This window comes from Scomber japonicus, chromosome 4, assembly GCF_027409825.1.
Source record: "Scomber japonicus isolate fScoJap1 chromosome 4, fScoJap1.pri, whole genome shotgun sequence".
In the NCBI taxonomy this organism is placed as follows: domain Eukaryota; kingdom Metazoa; phylum Chordata; class Actinopteri; order Scombriformes; family Scombridae; genus Scomber; species Scomber japonicus.
In genome coordinates this window covers 4,583,767-4,601,477 of record NC_070581.1, presented here as the reverse complement: position 1 = coordinate 4,601,477, position 17,711 = coordinate 4,583,767, and the positions used below count along the sequence as shown (strand labels likewise).

The 17,711-nt window shown below is 40.0% G+C and overlaps 1 protein-coding gene across 1 annotated transcript; it reads right to left on the bottom strand.

The window, feature by feature from the left end:
- Positions 1-129: 129 nt before the first annotated feature.
- Positions 130-15,526, bottom strand: LOC128357925 (polyhomeotic-like protein 2). Its single transcript, XM_053318353.1, has 7 exons — positions 15,423-15,526; positions 13,700-13,862; positions 12,320-12,395; positions 11,231-11,342; positions 8,677-8,803; positions 7,370-7,595; positions 130-473 (listed from the first exon to the last, which is right to left on the bottom strand). Exons 2-7 carry the CDS (start codon positions 13,835-13,837, stop codon positions 319-321), a joined length of 834 nt encoding a protein of 277 aa, XP_053174328.1. The 5' UTR covers positions 13,838-13,862; positions 15,423-15,526; the 3' UTR covers positions 130-318.
- Positions 15,527-17,711: the final 2,185 nt, after the last annotated feature.

Below are 17,711 nucleotides of genomic sequence, written 5' to 3'. Positions count from 1 at the left end.
TTGGTCTTAAACAGAAAACCTCCCATACAGAACACAATAAAACACTCAACAAACCCTACATTAACAGCATCCTGATCAAACCATGGAGTATTTCCTGAAGAGAACCAGAGTGATGAAAGCTCAGTGGAACAGTCACAGCTGATGTCTTTGTGTTCAGCAGGCTGTGACAAAACATCTGTCAACTATTCTGGCTTGTTACCTGTGTGTGGGATCCTGAGCACATCCTATTTGTCCAGACAGAGAGAGAGTGTGTGAGTGTGTGAGTGTGTGTGTGTGTGTGTGTGTGTGTGTGTGTGTGTGTGTGAGGGGTGAGCTGGGCTACGAGTCTTTAAGCATGCTAATCTGGGCAAAGATCTTGAGTGCAGGGCCGAGCTTGATGTTCATGGTTCCCATGAGATGATCCTCCTTCAGCAGCAGCAGAGCCTGTCCATCAATCTCCTGAGAGCGGAACTCCTCAGCGATCTCCAGACAACCTGCAGCCACACACACACACACACAGTCAACAGTGAGGATCTCCTACGGTCTGCCACATTACAATCATCAACATGATGAATTTGGCACCACATTTTGTTAACATACAGTTGGTATTTGTATAATCTCCTGCTTCATCACTTTTATTACTGAAAAGAATCCAAAAGGCTTCCATCAGAAACACTCCTTTAGCCTCTCACCCTCACACACAATGTAATAAACCTGTGCTGGATCCTGCCACAGTATCAAGATAAACAAGTGATTATTTGGGAGGCTGCAACTAACAATTATTGTGATTGATTTATCAGGAAAAGAACGAGAAGCTGAATAATCTGCTGATTAACACAATTCTCATAATGTTGGATTATTACAGTGGGGCAAAAAAGTATTTAGTCAGCCACCAATTGTGCATGTTCTCCCACTTAAAAAGATGAGAGGCCTGTAATTTTCATCATAGGTATACCTCAACTATGAGAGACAAAATGAGAAGAAAAAAAATCCAGAAAATCACATTGTCTGATTTTTAAAGAATTTATTTGAAAATTATGGTGGAAAATAAGTATTTGGTCAATAACAAAAGTTCATCTCAATACTTTGTTATATACCCTTTGTTGGCAATGACAGAGGTCAAACGTTTTCTGTAAGTCTTCACAAGGTTTTCACACACTGTTGCTGGTATTTTGGCCCATTCCTCCATGCAGATCTCCTCTAGAGCAGTGATGTTTTGTGGGTGTCGCTGGGCAACACAGACTTTCAACTCCCTCCAAAGATTTTCTATGGGGTTGAGATCTGGAGACTGGCTAGGCCACTCTAGGACCTTGAAATGCTTCTTACGAAGCCACTCCTTCATTGCCCGGGCGGTGTGTTTGGGATCATTGTCATGCTGAAAGACCCAGCCACCTTTCATCTTCAATGCCCTTGCTGGTGGAAGGAGGTTTTCACTCAAAATCTCACGATACATGGCCCCATTCATTCTTTCCTTTACACGGATCAGTCATCCTGGTCCCTTTGCAGAAAAACAGCCCCAAAGCATGATGTTTCCACCCCCATGCTTCACAGTAGGTATGGTGTTCTTTGGATGCAACTCAGCATTCTTTCTCCTCCAAACACGACAAGTTGAGTTTTTACCAAAAAGTTCTATTTTGGTTTCATCTGACCATATGACATTCTCCCAATCCTCTTCTGGATCATCCAAATGCTCTCTAGCAAACTTCAGACGGGCCTGGACATGTACTGGCTTAAGCAGGGGGACACGTCTGTCACTGCAGGATTTGAGTCCCTGGCGGCGTAGTGTGTTACTGATGGTAGCCTTTGTTACTTTGGTCCCAGCTCTCTGCAGGTCATTCACTAGGTCCCCCTGTGTGGTCCTGGGATGTTTGCTCACCGTTCTTGTGATCATTTTGACCCCACGGGGTGAGATCTTGCGTGGAGCCCCAGATCGAGGGAGATTATGAGTGGTCTTGTATATCTTTCATTTTCTAATAATTGCTCCCACAATTGATTTCTTCACACCATTGCTTACCTATTGCAGATTCAGGCTTCCTAGCCTGGTGCAGGTCTACAATTAAGTTTCTGGTGTCCTTTGACAGCTCTTTGGTCTTGGCCATAGTGGAGTTTGGAGTGTGACTGTTTCACCCTCTCTACATTTAAGAGTAGGCTTAAAACTTTCCTTTTTGATAAAGCTCATAGTTAGGGCTCTTTGAGCTCTTAGCTTATGCTGCCATAGGCTTAGATTGCCGGGGGACCCCCATGATGCACTGAGCTCCTCTCTCCTCCTCCCTCTCTCTCTCTATCCATCCATCTATATCCATTAACATTCATGTTCTATTAATTGCATTCAATAACCTAAACTTCTTCCCCAGAGTTGTCTGTGCTTTCTCGTCTCACAGGTAATCTGGGCCTGTAGACGTCCGGATGACAGATTCCAGTCCCGGACCTTCTAGCTTCATTGTTGATTTTCATTGTGCTTCTCTCCTCTATCCTTCCTTTCTCTCCTCTCTACCCCAACCGGTCGAGGCAGATGGCAGCCCACTCTGAGTCTGGTTCTGCCTGAGGTTTCTTCCTGTTAAAAGGGAGTTTTGTCTCGCCACTGTTGCTCATGTGGGAATGTTGGGTCTCTTTAAAGTTAAAACCTGAAGAGTTCGGTTTAGAACCTGCTCTATGTGTAAAGTGCCTTGAGATAACTATGTTGTGATTTGGCGCTATACAAATAAGGATTGATTCATTGATTGATTGAGATTGATTGACTGTTTGAGGTTGTGGACAGGTGTCTTTTATACTGATAACGAGTTCAAACAGGTGCCATTAATACAGGTAACTAGTGGAGGACAGAGGAGCCTCTTAAAGAAGAAGTTACAGGTCTGTGAGAGCCAGAAATCTTGCTTGTTTGTAGGTGACCAATTCATTCATTAAAAATGATTTCAGGCCTCTCTCATCTTTTTAAGAAGGAGAACTTGCACAATTGGTGGCTGACTAAATACTTTTTTGCCCCACTGTATATACATAATGAAGAATTTATACTACTAATAATACACTACTCAGACACATGCCAAAGATCTTGGTGTCCTGTCTTGTCTTTATGTGTGAGAGTGCTTATGGTATTACAAATCCACAACATTCAACTGATACATTGACATGCTTCTGTAAATGGGTCAGTGATTCAAAAATGTCCTAAAACTAGTTTTAAAAGCACAATCAGTTGTATTAATATGTACAGTACAGACCAAGTTTGGACACACCTTCTCATTCAATGAGTTTCCTTTCTTTTCATGACTATTGACATTGTAGATTCACACTGAAGGCATCAAAACTATGAATTAACACATGTGGAAATATGTACTTAACAAAAAAGTGTAAAACAACTGAAAATACGCTGTATATTCTAGTTTCTTCAAAGTAGCCACCTTTTGCTCTGATTACTGCTTTGCACACACTCTGCATTCTCTTGATGAGCTTCAAGAGGTAGTCACCTGAAATGGTTTTCACTTCACAGGTGTGCCCTGTCAGGTTTAATAAGTGGGATTTCATGCCTTATAAATGGGGTTGGGACCATCAGTTGTGTTGTGCAGAAGTCAGGTGGATACACAGCTGATAGTCCTACTGAATAGACTGTTAGAATTTGTATTATGGCAAGAAAAAAAACAGCTAAGTAAAGAAAAACGAGTGGCCATCATTACTTTAAGAAATGAAGGTCAGTCAGTCCGAAAAATTGGGAAAACTTTGAAAGTGTCCCAAGTGCAGTTGCAAAAACCATCAAGCGCTACAAAGAAACTGGCTCACACGAGGACCGCCCCAGGAAAGGAAGACCAAGAGTCACCTCTGCTGCGGAGGATAAATTCATCCGAGTCACCAGCCTCAGAAATCGCAGGTTAACAGCAGCTCAGATTAGAGACCAGGTCAATGCCACACAGAGTTCTAGCAGCAGACACATCTCTAGAACAACTGTTAAGAGGAGACTTAGAATCAGGCCTTCATGGTAGAATAGCTGCTAGGAAACCACTGCTAAGGACAGGCAACAAGCAGAAGAGACTTGTTTGGGCTAAAGAACACAAGGAATGGACATTAGACCAGTGGAAATCTGTGCTTTGGTCTGATGAGTTCAAATTTGAGATCTTTGGTTCCAACCACTGTGTCTTTGTGCGACGCAGAAAAGGTGAACGGATGGACTCTACATGCCTGGTTCCCACCGTGAAGCATGGAGGAGGTGGTGTGATGGTGTGGGGGTGCTTTGCTGGTGACGCTGTTGGGGATTTATTCAAAATTGAAGGCATACTGAACCAGCATGGCTACCACAGCATCTTGCAGCGGCATGCTATTCCATCCGGTTTGCGTTTAGTTGGACCATCATTTATTTTTCAACAGGACAATGACCCCAAACACACCTCCAGGCTGTGTAAGGGCTATTTGACCAAGAAGGAGAGTGATGGGGTGCTGCGCCAGATGACCTGGCCTCCACAGTCACCGGACCTGAACCCAATCGAGATGGTTTGGGGTGAGCTGGACCGCAGAGTGAAGGCAAAAGGGCCAACAAGTGCTAAGCATCTCTTGGAACTCCTTCAAGACTGTTGGAAGACCATTTCAGGTGACTACCTCTTGAAGCTCATCAAGAGAATGCCAAGAGTGTGCGAAGCAGTAATCAAAGTAAAAGGTGGCTACTTTGAAGAACCTAGAATATAAGACATATTTTCAGTTGTTTTACACTTTTTTGTTAATTATATAATTCCACATGTGTTAATTCATAGTTTTGATGCCTTCAGTGTGAATCTACAATTTTCATAGTCATGAAAATAAAGAAAACTCTTTGAATGAGAAGGTGTGTCCAAACGTTTGGTCTGTACTGTACATGTTGTGTTTTTGTTGGTTTTATGTAATTTGAAATGACATTTGCAACATTTGTTTTAAAAGTCTGAATGCTCCTGAAAGGGTCCCATGGTGCAATCACAAAGAATGATACATATTTTATCCACCTACAATGTATTTAAATGCACGTATAAAAAGAATGACTTAAAACATCAAATGAAAAAAGAAATTGGAGTATTCCTTCATTTAAATTTTAATGCGTCTTGTCAATATTGAACAGGACATATCCTAAAAAGAACCATTTTTCCTAAATAAGATGGCCCAATTATGTAAAATGTATTAAAAAACATTTTGTTGCATTGCCAAAGTGGATTACATTTATTCCACATTTCATTTCCTGTACTTTCCTGTATGTTCCTTCTACAGTCAAACATCATTGTTTGTTGACTTGGTTTTTCAGGTTATTTCAGTTTAGAAAAAGGAACACCTGACAACAATAAATGATTAGGATATTATATTTTAAATCAAGTCAAGAAACTATTATTTCACAAATGAACTCATTTCTTCAACTGTAAAAAAACATTTTACAACAACAATCATGGTAATTTTATGTTAACAAAATGTCCTTTTAAATGGTGTTTACACTACAAGACAGTGGATCAATTGACTTGATTCCCCAAATTATATTTACTATTGTGAACAACTTTTAACCATTAATTAATATGAGAGAGTGATAATGTAAGATTATGCCAAACTAGTCGATGTGGTATTTTATTGAGAATTTGAGGGGTTTTAAGCAAGTGTAATATTTTTGGTTCAAGTTTTTATGATTCATTTATTTTCATATTTTAACCCTTTTAAATGTGACTAAACCACAGGGACACACAAAAAGTAGCGTCACGTCATTGACCCATGAGCTGATCTGACTTTTTCCATCCTGATACTGATACCTGAGCTTTACCTATCGTCCATGACAATAAGTGACAATAAGTGTTTAAAATGGGTACTGCAGTCCACATTCTAAATATTGGAGAGTTGTCTTTCCCCGTCCCCTCCTCACCAGATTCAAAGCTCAGGGGGTTTTCGGTGAAATCTATCTCAGTTGATCCAGTTTGTTTGCCTGCTTCCATGGCTGCAGGACTCTGTGTTTGTGTGTCATTGTTTCATATCTAGCAGTCTGAGGTGTTGAAATGAGCGTCAACCTGATCTCACAGAAATGTATGAAATGAGCACGACCTCTTAAAAACACATTACATGGTGGTGACACGTAATGTCTTAATGACATGGCAGCACCTCAGTCAGGATGAATGGGCAGTGGACCAAACCACACAGGCCAAAACAAAAAGAGAGGTTCTGTACCAGCATGGTCACATATTATGGTCATTTTTAATGAGTTAGTACAGTAAACACAGTACATCTGTATTCACCCCTTCACTTTCCCCACATTTTATTATGTTACAGCCTTATTCCAAAATGGATTAAATTCCTTCTCTTTTTTTTTTCAATCAATCTACTCAAAATACCCCATAATGACAAAGCCAAAAAGGCTTTTTAGAATTTTTTGCAAATATATTAAAAATAAAAAACTGAAATCTCATGTACATAAGTATTCACACTCTTAACTCAGTACTATGTTGAGGCACCTTGGCAGCGATTACAGCCTCAATTAAGGCCACACCAAATGTTGGGTTTAGACACGGTCTCCCTTTGAGATAGTGGTAAGCAGTGAATCTGCCACTTGCTATAGCAGCCAAGGTCAGATATGTGTTTGACTGCTTTACCTGAATGAGGTAAAGGTAACGAGTCCGAGGTTTGATATAGTGTTGGATGGAGGACAAAGGTCCTGAGTGTTGTCTAAGTAATGTTTTGTCTATAGACCAGTACCAACCTTGGGCATTATCTGTGTGGTTTAAAGTCTATCCCCGGAGGAGAGAAACTTCAGAATTGAAGGGAGCATCAGAACATAACATGTACTGATCATTCATTTATTTCTCCTTGGCCAAGTAAATACACCTTTTCAATGCAAGACATCCTGGACTCCTGTCTACTCGCTCTATTGATGTATGGGCTGCATTATTAAAATATTTGGCACACATTGTGTGTTTATCAGTTATAGTGAGAAGCTGACTTTCAGGGCCTTTAATGTTTGCAGAATATAAGACAATGAACTATGGATGCAAGTAATGCTTTCTATCATAATCACATGATCTGAAGATTATTTTCTTGGTTCATCAATTAATCATTTAGTCCTTGAAATGTTCAAATTTTAAAAAATTGTGAAAAAATTAGCATTCACAATTTTCAGAGGCCATGGTGACGTCTGTTAAGATTGAATTTACTGTCAGAGCGAAAAAAAACCCCCAACAAAAACACACAAAAAAGCAAATCATCACATTTGGGGGGACTGGAAGCCTAATTGCAGCTCTACAAAGAACATGTAATAGCAGTGTTGCAGTGTACCAAGCTGGAGTCCGGCTCAGGACTTCTGTTGCATTGCATCTCTCCTCTCTCTTCTATCATTTCTTGTCACCTCTATACTGTCACTATCAAAGGCAAAGGTAAACAGATGTAGTACAGTGAGAGTTGTGGTAGGGCCCACCTGGCAGAGAGCAGATGAACACGTAGACGTCCTCCACGTTCCACTGGCCCGGGTCACTGGGCAGGAAGCTGTCAGGCAGCTCAGAGCCATGAACCACAGGTACCCTCTGCACAGCCAACAGAGGGGATGGGGGTCTCTTATAGCTGGACAGGTCTGAACACTGACTGGACCCTCCTTGTGCAGGATGGACTGAGTGACCAGAGAACAGAGCAACAGCAGCAGGCGTCTGTACAGAGGAGCAGGTTTGAGTCAGGGACGTTTCCATACAATACACATGCTTTACATTTTAACTATAAGATGCTGCATGGTAGCTGCATAAAAGAAAACAATATTAAAACTGTGTTCAAGAAGAGATTTGATCATGTGCTTCCATGAGAAAGAAGCACATGATCATGAAACAATGAAAGTCATGAAAATCTTCTACACACATCTGGCTGGCTGAACCAAACTAAACAGTGACAAGAACAGAAGAGCCATGAGCCAAAGGGGGCACACTGTGAGGAGCCTACTTCTTATATATATGTATATATATATGTATATGTTATACATATATAACCATACAGATACCCAGAGTTATTATATATCTGTCCAGTTCCATCTCTATCTTTGTGTCATTTCTAATATAACTCTGATACTGATCAAGGTTAAACCACTGGCCCTATTGAGCTTGGCTACATAAATCATTCATTTGCATTGCAAGTTTCTTTAGATTATCATTTTATTTTATATTGAATAGTTTTAGTGAGACCAGGCTTGTATCCCTCAGGTCCCAAACTGCTTTTACGCAATAAACAACTCATCATTTAATAAACAGTGGAGCTGTCTCTTTCTCTGGAGACTAAATGGGGGCATAAAAACTGCCAAGTATAGATAGTCAGAGAAGACCATCGATACACAGAAAACTAAATTATTAAGTGTTTAAATAACAAATACGTTATGAACCCAAATATGAGTGGGCAAGAAGCAAGAAAAACACATTTTTGGCAACTTTTTCAGCTTTTCTTATAATTTGTACTAAATTGCACTACCCTTTCTGTAAACTGTCCAGGAAATTAAGCACTAAATAACTGCAAGTTATTCTTTTTAAGTCAATAATCAATCTTTATTTATATAGTGCCAAATCACAACAAAAGTCATCTTAAGGCACTTCACATAGAGCGGGTCTAGACTGTACTCTCTGCAATGAATGTATTTGTAAAGTAGATTGGTCTGGTTTATAAGAGAGGGCAGTTATCCTTCACATCTGTATCAGGTGAGGAAACCTTGCACATTATAAATGAAAAATCACAAGTTGAATGCAATCTCACCTTCCTTTTAGACTCTAAATGAGAGTTTTTGTGGTTTCTGTTCAGTGCTCTTTGTTTCTTCATGTTCTCTAAGGTGGTTTTGCGGTTTGGGAAGAGACCCATTCTCTTAGTGCATCCCACATTGTAGCTGCAAAAACAGTTAACAAGGTTAGCTGAAACTTAAACTTAAAGAGCACAGCCTCATAATGAATCTTACCTGCTTTATTTTCATTATTCTTCCCTGTATTGAACATTATAACCAAACCATAGATGTGGCATGCTTTGTGTGGGCTGTAAAGCAGGGATTAAAGCAAAAAAAAATCCTGAGCCTGAACTTTTTTAGACTTGTGCACTTGACTCTACACGCCACTACGTTGGTTGATCGATTGGAAACCGGTTTACTTTTTGGAGTGTTTGCACACGAGACAGGCCTTTTTTTTGATGTTGGTAGTAATCTGTGGCGTGTACACATTCGCAAGGTCAAAATGATTGCAGACTAAGGTTTGACTAAACTGCAACACCAAGAAAGGCCAATAGGTGGCAATAGTAGTCCAACACACTACAATATGCTACATGTAGCATTTAGGATTTCTTTTGATATCAAGTTTCGCTGCTAATCTTTGTCTTTGACAGGTTACAAAATGGCCTACAATCACAAGGTGACATGTTATAAGGATATGTGAAATTGGAAGGCAGGCATTTGAAGAATAAGATTTATTTGCAACCATTTAATTTAAGGTATTCAAAAAAGGACAATGATTCTCTTTTTAAAGAGTTTTAATTCAACATATTTGAACTTTCTTTAAAATAAATAGTGGCAAATTAAATACTAAGAAATTACTAGACGTTCGAAAATCAAGTCTATAAATAACATAAAAAATATCAACTTCTACATGAAGTAGTAACAAATCAGGTACAATTTCCGTAAATTCCAGACTACAGAGCGCACCTGATTAAAAGCTGCATGCTCTAATTTTAGAAAGAAAATCAATTTTGTACTTGTACAAGCCGCACCGGATTTTAAGCCGCAGGTGTCCCACGTTGTAACATGAGATATTAGCGAGGGTTGGTGGTCCGATCGGCGATGCCTGACAGCCATCACGCAACACCCCCCCCCCCCCCCCCTCCTCTGACTACAGACATTTAGGGCACACTAGGCAATCACACCATGCCCAAGCACGTTTGCCCCCTACAGTCCGGATTATTTGGCTAGTGTGAGTGCACGTGTACCCTGCTTTAGGGAGGCAATTTTCCCGGGAAATCAACGATGTTTTAAAAGGCAACACTAGCTGAGCCCTGGTCATTTCAAGCAACACTAAATGCAACGTGGAGACATTATGCATATGGGTTCCCAATCCGACCATTTATTGTGTATTATTTTGTCATTATTAAGGCAAAAGAACTCAATCTATGTCCATGGACATTATAATGAATCGGCTATAGGGTTAATATTAGTTTGCATCCAGCGTGCTGCGTGGACTTCATTACATCTGCTGCACTGCTGCTACCACAACTATCAAACGCTAAGTTTATTGTCTGTGACTGTGACCCTCATAAAAGTCATATTTTATGAATCTGCATTATATAAACTAACGAAATTCGTTAAAGTAAGTCATTTGACGACTTCTAAGTCATTAAACTAAGTCTTACTTTTACTGGAGTAATCTACCTCGTTCTGTCATTGTACAGTTTATAGTCCGGAATTTACGGTAGTTAAATCAGATAGTTAGATTTAAAACGGTTTCACCATTTCAACAACTTTGAACTTTCTTTAAAATAAATAGTAATAATAAAAAAATGTTGCCGCAATGCCGCTGGATGCGTTTAATCTTTCTGGAGCACAGCGTGCAGAAACAGGCACCTGGCTCTCTCATCTTTTTGCACCAACTACTAAACGGCTTGCTGTCCTTCCCTAGCTCATCTAGCCATGCCCAACGCCATTTATTTTTCAACCCTTGGTCGATTATCAGGGCATTTTCCCCTGGAGTCATGAACTGATCCATCTTTCCACTCCATGCAACGTCTCTCTCTCTCTACTCTGGCGATTAGGCTTCATACGTAACTTGGTGGAGGCACGTTTCCTCAAGACCCGCCTTATTTCACCTCTGATTGGATAATAATGTTAGTTTCAGAGCGGGAGAGTTGTGCTTCTCTCATATCATTGGCAGACGAACGATTACACTCTCTTTCACATTTAAAAAATATATTATTTTATTTATTTTGTTTTGACGCGCCCGCAGTCAAGCTCCGCACGCCGGAATTCCGGCACGGGGCCGGAAAACTTTAATCCCTGGGGCTGTAAAGGACTTATTTGTTCATATTCTTACAGGAGAAGATGTTGAAAGCAATGCCTTATTCAATACTCCATGACTCTCCATCACACAGACAGGTGGGCTGACAGCATGGCTAACCCTAACCCACACTAACCCTAGGGTTACTAACACTGACACACAACTTCTACACATATTTCCCAAATATCTGTATTCTACATGTATTTTTGTGCTGATAAAGCATTTTTTAAATGACGTCAAACTGTGGAAATATAAAGTCAATGAGCAGACCATCATGTTCTTACCGTTTGGCACACACTGTAGAACAGAACCTCTTTGATCTTTTGAAGATGTAGGCAAAGTCCACTCTGCCACATAGTTCACAGGTCAGCATGGGCTCCTGCTGGGCCTTTAACTCTGAGGGAACACACACATAACCCACAGTCAACCACCATCAAACACCACAGCTACTACTGCCAACAACTATGTAGGAACAAGGACTAAGCTGTGTAAGACATGGTGCACAATCACAGCTGCAAAGATTAGTTGATTCATTGATTGATTGAGATTAATTGTCAAAATAATTCTCTGATTCCAAATTCTCAAATGTAAAAATTTCTTGATTTCTTTAATCCTCTATGTAGGAAATGATTGAAAAACATTTCATACTATGTTCTATCATTTATTTTGTTGTGATGCAAATCACACATCTTCTGCACTAACTACATGGATAAATTCTTCTTGGCATTTTACTCAAGAAGCTTTTTTTGCACTTAGAGTAACTTAAAGTGAAATAAGTTTAACTGACTGTGGTTATGATCTCATGATGAGATCACAAATACAAGGGCTGCCTTCAACAACTTACTCTTCAATCAGGCCAACTTTATGCAATGATTGGACAGGTATGTAGTATATAAATGCAGGTGGGGTTTGAACTGCTCTCTCAAGCCCTTTTTCATTCTTCACACAACTATATCCAGGTTCTTGAATCATTCAAGAACAGAGTGTCTCAAAGTATGCACTGGGATCCTCATTTGTATGATTCCTCACATCTTGCCCCTCTGTATGACAGTAGCCTGAACTAGTTTGTTAGAAACCTTGAATGAGCTGGGAGTAGAACCACTGCTACTGTGTTTTCAAAGTAGATAAAAGAGCACTGGGTCAGGATTATTCTGAGCTCCTCCTTTTAAAGGCATTCAAGGGGAGGGGAAATGGGGGGGGGGGGTCCCCAGGGTACACCCACAATCTGAAAAGATGAACCAACCACATACTGTTATACATCTTGATCATTTTGTATCATATTTTTTGTATATTATTTATGACATTCTTAACCATGTGTACCATACTAAGAACAGCTAATGATGAAGCTCGGCTACTGGCCTGAAACATTTTACCCTTTGGTGAGAGACCGTCCATCTTTGAGTCAGTGTGTCTCCTGAGGCTCTCAATAGAGAAAGATGGACGTTCCACCTGCAGACAGAAACAGTACATGTCATTACAGCAGGTGAAACCGCTGCAAGAGACTGAAACTCATCTGAGAACACAAAGTACAAATATGCTCCAACTCCCTGCCTCAATTTGACAGGTTTGACAGATTATTGGATCCTTTATTTTTTTTTTTTTAAAGAAATGCTTTAGTCAATAGATGGCAGTAGAGAATGTCAGAATGGCATTAATAAAGGGGTGGGAGTGACTGTATATTGTTTTCAATATCATCACAAAATTATTTTCGTTTTGTTAGTTTAATTCTACCGCAGCTTCTCTAGATGGAACATTTTTCATGTCAACTCCATGTGGTTAAGATGTTCATCTCAACTTTGGTATTTATTTATTATATGAAAGAATAAAAAACTTTTTGGGAAGGGGAGGTAGGAGAGGTACATTTTGCATGTCTTACATCAGCAGTCAGGTTCCCATATGAACAGTAAAGATGTTTTCCTCTCTGTTATCATTCCTCCTGTTCATACTGACTATTAAAAGATCTTCTTCAAATGTGCTTTCAATGGAAGTGATGGAGGACTAAATCCACAGTGTATCCACACACTCATTTAAAAGTAACTAATATGAGTCTTCACACTTTACAGTCTTTTTAGCATCATATTCCCTCTTAGTGTTTCCCTGTTGAGCTGTGGTACATACATATTAGCCTCAGTTTAAGAACTATTTTCATATAACTTTACACCTGTTCTGTTTACATCAGTACATTTTCCTGTAATAATGAAGATTGTGTCTGTTCTCTCTGTTTCTGACACACTGCCATGTATGTGTCCAATCAAACTTAAAGTACAGGTGGGTCAGTGTCAAATAATGGTCTGCAAGATGAGCAATTCAAAAATATCTCAAGAACTAGTTTTAAAAGCAGCATTGGGTTTGTTAAAGTGTACATTTTGTATCTATGTCAATTTTATGTCATTTGAAATGACATTTAAACCCTTTAAATTTGACTAAACCACATGGACACAAAACAACCTAATTGACCCAGGCACACTTCTGCTCTTACATGCTAAATAAAACCTTTGCTGAGACAAAGTATATCACTGTAGTAGGATGTAAAAAACTGCTTCTAGTCTAAAATATGTTAGGTTAGACACAAAAAGTCTTGGCTCATGGTCAAGCATTACATGTCAAAAGTTAAAATTACAAGAGTTTCTTTTCATTACTGTTACTGCCATACATATTCTGTGTGTGTGTGTGTGTGTGTGTGTGTGTGTGTGTGTGTGTGTGTGTGTATTAGTGACTTTACAGACAGACACATGCAGAGCTCCAGCACTCACAGGGAAAGGCTCAGCACCCTCCTGGATAACAAAGCCCTCTATTAGATGGGTGAGGACGTGGGACCCGACTAAGGCCTGGGCTGGTTTGTTCTCTCCATTCTGTTTGCTGCTGTCAGTGTTCCCATTCCCAGAGGTCATGGCTGGAGAACAGGCCACCCCTCACCTGTCAACACAGATAGCATGGTAAGCTCAACATATGCTGGTCACATGGAAGCCCAATTCAAATACACAAATACAAATACATGAAGATGGCAATGCTCAAATCCTTGGAATGTGACAGTTTAATGCTGCTCATTGTTGTGGCAAAAGCACAGTGTTACTAACATTTTGCTTGACATGCAAACAACACAGAGGTCTCTCCTCCTCTCTCTCTCTCTATCCATCCATCCATCTATATCCATTAACATTCATGTACTATTAATTGCATTCAATAACCTAAACTTCTTCCCCGGAGTTGTCTGTGCTTTCTCGTCTCACAGGTAATCTGGGCCTGTAGACGTCCGGATGACAGATTCCAGTCCCGGACCTTCTAGCTACATTGTTGATTTTCATTGTGCTTCTCTCTACTATCCTTCCTTTCTCTCCTCTCAACCCCAACCGGTCGAGGCAGATGGATGCCCACTCTGAGTCTGGTTCTGAGGTTTCTTCACGTTAAAATTTAGTTTTTTCTTGCCACTGTTGCCAAGTGCTTGCTCATGTGGGAATGTTGGGTCTCTTTAAAATTAAACCTGAAGAGTTTGGTTTAGAACCTGCTCTATGTGTAAAGTGCCTTGAGATAACTATGTTGTGATTTGGCGCTATACAAATAAAGATTGATTGATTGATTGATTGAATTCTTGACCCCTACAGTGAGGGGATCCAGAGGCACTGTTATGCTTTTGACAAGTGAATTTTGTTCAGTCATTAGTTGTGTATGAGTGTATGATTAAGGACACACCTTACACAGCTGTGGACTATATTGCTATTATGGATTGCAGTAGTCTTCAATTTGAATTTAGCATAAATATAATCCACTATAGCAGTATTTTACTGATTAAATGTTTATTTTTGTAAATGTTTGTCCTCTTAGTTATTGACAGGGGTGTGGTGTCACGTTTGTGAGTGGAGGGGTTCTTCTCTAAAAAGGGATTTTAAAAGGAATCAGTGGTAAAAGTGGCTCTTAATATCTCAGAATCCGTTTTGGGTCATATTTTATGACTTATCTTTTGCTGCCATTTAGAGACAGAGAGTTTCAGAACGCAGTCTGAACCTCACACTAGACAGTGTGTTAAGTTAACGTAGAGGTTTGTGGTGTTGTTGTTGAAACCCATTGACTTCATATTAAACTGTCAGTATTAAGCAATTGATTGTAGTAACTTCCATACATATGGCGGTTAGCAAAAATAGCGTATTGGCTAGTTGGCTGGTTTAAGGAATTTTAACTTACAGAAATATTAACGAGAGAGATCATTTCAGACCCCCAGTTTCCTTCTTTCCGTTTAAATTGTACAAATGAAAATGTATATGGAGGTCATGGACACAAAAGCTATTCAATACCCGAGTTTTCTTCCAATAGGAATGTTGCATAGACTTATAGCTAGCGTTGTATCTAAACTGTTTAGCTTTCACACTGGTTACAGGGATTAGTTTCCTGCCTATGAATGAATTAAAGTACACAGCATTAAAGCCCATGTTTCCATTCCCCCTGTTTAAAGCCAGGAAAAGTTCAGAGTAGTTAGCTTACTTTTACAGTCCGAAACCACCTTTGGATCAGTTAGAAAACAGGCGCTCCGCTGGTTAACAATAGAGGAGAAAAGCTCTTTGTTCAACGGCTCCAAACAACGCTTTCATTTACTTACAGTCCTTCCGCCAAAACGGCGAGGAGCTTCTTCACCGTCTATCTCTGACACATATTATACCCCCGTTACACGAGCACACGCACATTTAGCTGGTTCATATCGGAACTATGTTTCGGCCTTTTCTTCATACAAGCCGCGGATACTACAATCCTCTTAGTCTGTGTACCTAATGGCCAAGCCAGACGACTTCCTGTAATAACCTTCACAATTAAAGCCTTGCAAAGTACTGATAGTTGAAGAAAGGAAGATGAAACCAGCTGATTCTCTGTTTGCTGCATTGCTTTAATGTTAAAATCTTAGTATTCATATAGTTAAAAAAATAAATGTGTGGTTAATCAGCGTGAAGTTTAAACAAAACCAACAACAGGTTTATGGCAATGTTCACTTCCAAATGTTTCCAGAAGCTTCAAACAGCAAGTGGGCCCGATCAACGTGATGTGCGGTTCAGTGCTCCGGGAAAAATGTTAATATGTGGACATTGAGTTTTTTTACAGAGCTGTTTCGGTTTCTCTGAAATGAATTACACTCTCTCTCCGTCAAGACTTCGAGATTCGGTGAAAAGCTCTGAAAAACGCTTGTAAGTGGATCTGGAATTTATTTACCGAAATAAAGAACCTACTGGTCAGTTTCACGTCTTTATTCTGTGGGAATTTATATAGTGGCTAACATTGATCAGCTTTACACCGGTGTAGTCATGGTGATGGGATGTAGGAGACATACTGACTCTCAGCTTTACACCGGTGTAGTCATGGTGATGGGATGTAGTAGACATAGCCTACTGACTCTCAGCTTTACACCGGTGTAGTCATGGTGATGGGATGTAGTAGACATAGCCTACTGACTCTCAGCTTTACACCGGTGTGGGCGATTTGTTTTTTTTTAACAAGGGGGATGCAGCTTGTTAACCACCCCACCACCACCAATCGTGGTCAGTCGCTCATAAAAACACCTAGCTCATTCTGGTCTTGCTGCTCTTGAAGTGCCTCCTCTCTCTCCTTCACCTTGTTGCCCTGCTGCTGCTATCTGACTTTGTTCAACTTCCAACTTATTTTCTTGTCTGAACAATACCAGTGGATTTTGTGCTCACATGCTTAGTTGAACTCAACTCAAAGATGAACTTAAAACTGTGTGTCCTCTCTGACTGATCCTATGTAACTGCTCTCTCTCCTCCTCCTTCACCTCTAACCCTAACCCTGGCCCCACTTTCTGACTTTGTCCATTCTATACAAAAGTAATGGTATGAACTTAAAGCTTTGTTTCCCACAGAGCTACAGTGTAAATAGTGTTGCTAGTGGATTGTATAACATTATTTGTTTACTAAAGTTTTCCTCTAGATATGTTTTAAGATGTAGGCCTATATTAAATAGGCTAGGCCCACTCTACTTTGAATCTATGTCTGATATGGTTTTTCCACATAGCCTAAATAAATAAATCCATTGCTAAAAACCTTAAAATCACATCTACACCTTCTACCTCATTAAAAATCATTTTAATTTCATAATCTAATAATTTCATTTCACAAGTGTGTACACAAGACGTCTGCTTCTTCACTGTGAAGTCCATCTCAGTGTATGTGCTCTGGACACTTCACGTTTCCACATCACAGTTATGTACGCTGAATACTGGACAAATCTGGCTTCCAAACTATTTGCGATATCACAAATCTTACACACATTATAGGCCCACCCTTTAAATGTTGGTTTTCAATGAGCACAGAGAAACTTTCCACTTTCAGCAGATTAATGTGAAAACAGCCTACAGTGTCAAACTCTGAGCTTCACTGTACAGAATGTGTTATGTGCAAACGTTTAACTGAATGAACAAGAAGAAAAACATATTTTTAGTTGTGGAGACTTTACAGATATTTAAAGTCACTTCATGTAAAGCAGTCACCTAAGAAAAGCTTCCTGTGTAACATGCAGTCTGGACAGGAATCAAACCCAAGCTCATTTCTCACCTGTCCTTTTCTTTTTGAAAAATAAACGAAGGTCAACCTGTCTTCCTTTTCTTTTTGACGCTATTAGCATGCCCGTGTTCCGTCTCCCCGCTACCCCCCGCGCCCCCGCGCACACCCAGGAGGAGAGAGAGAGGGAGGCGGGGTAACGGCGCAGCGTCAGTGCATTGAACGGGCTGTGTATCTATGGGACAGTACAAGTTATGTAGGACGGTAATGC

Coding starts and splice junctions, on each gene's coding strand:
- LOC128357925 (XM_053318353.1), bottom strand. CDS start 13,837: ATGACCTCTGGGAATGGGAACACTGACAGCAGCAAACAGAATGGAGAG. Junction 11,343..12,319: donor GGACGGTCTCTCACCAAAGG/GTAAAATGTTTC, acceptor GTGTTCCCTCAG/AGTTAAAGGCCCAGCAGGAG. Junction 474..7,369: donor GTTCATCTGCTCTCTGCCAG/GTGGGCCCTACC, acceptor GTGTGGCTGCAG/GTTGTCTGGAGATCGCTGAG.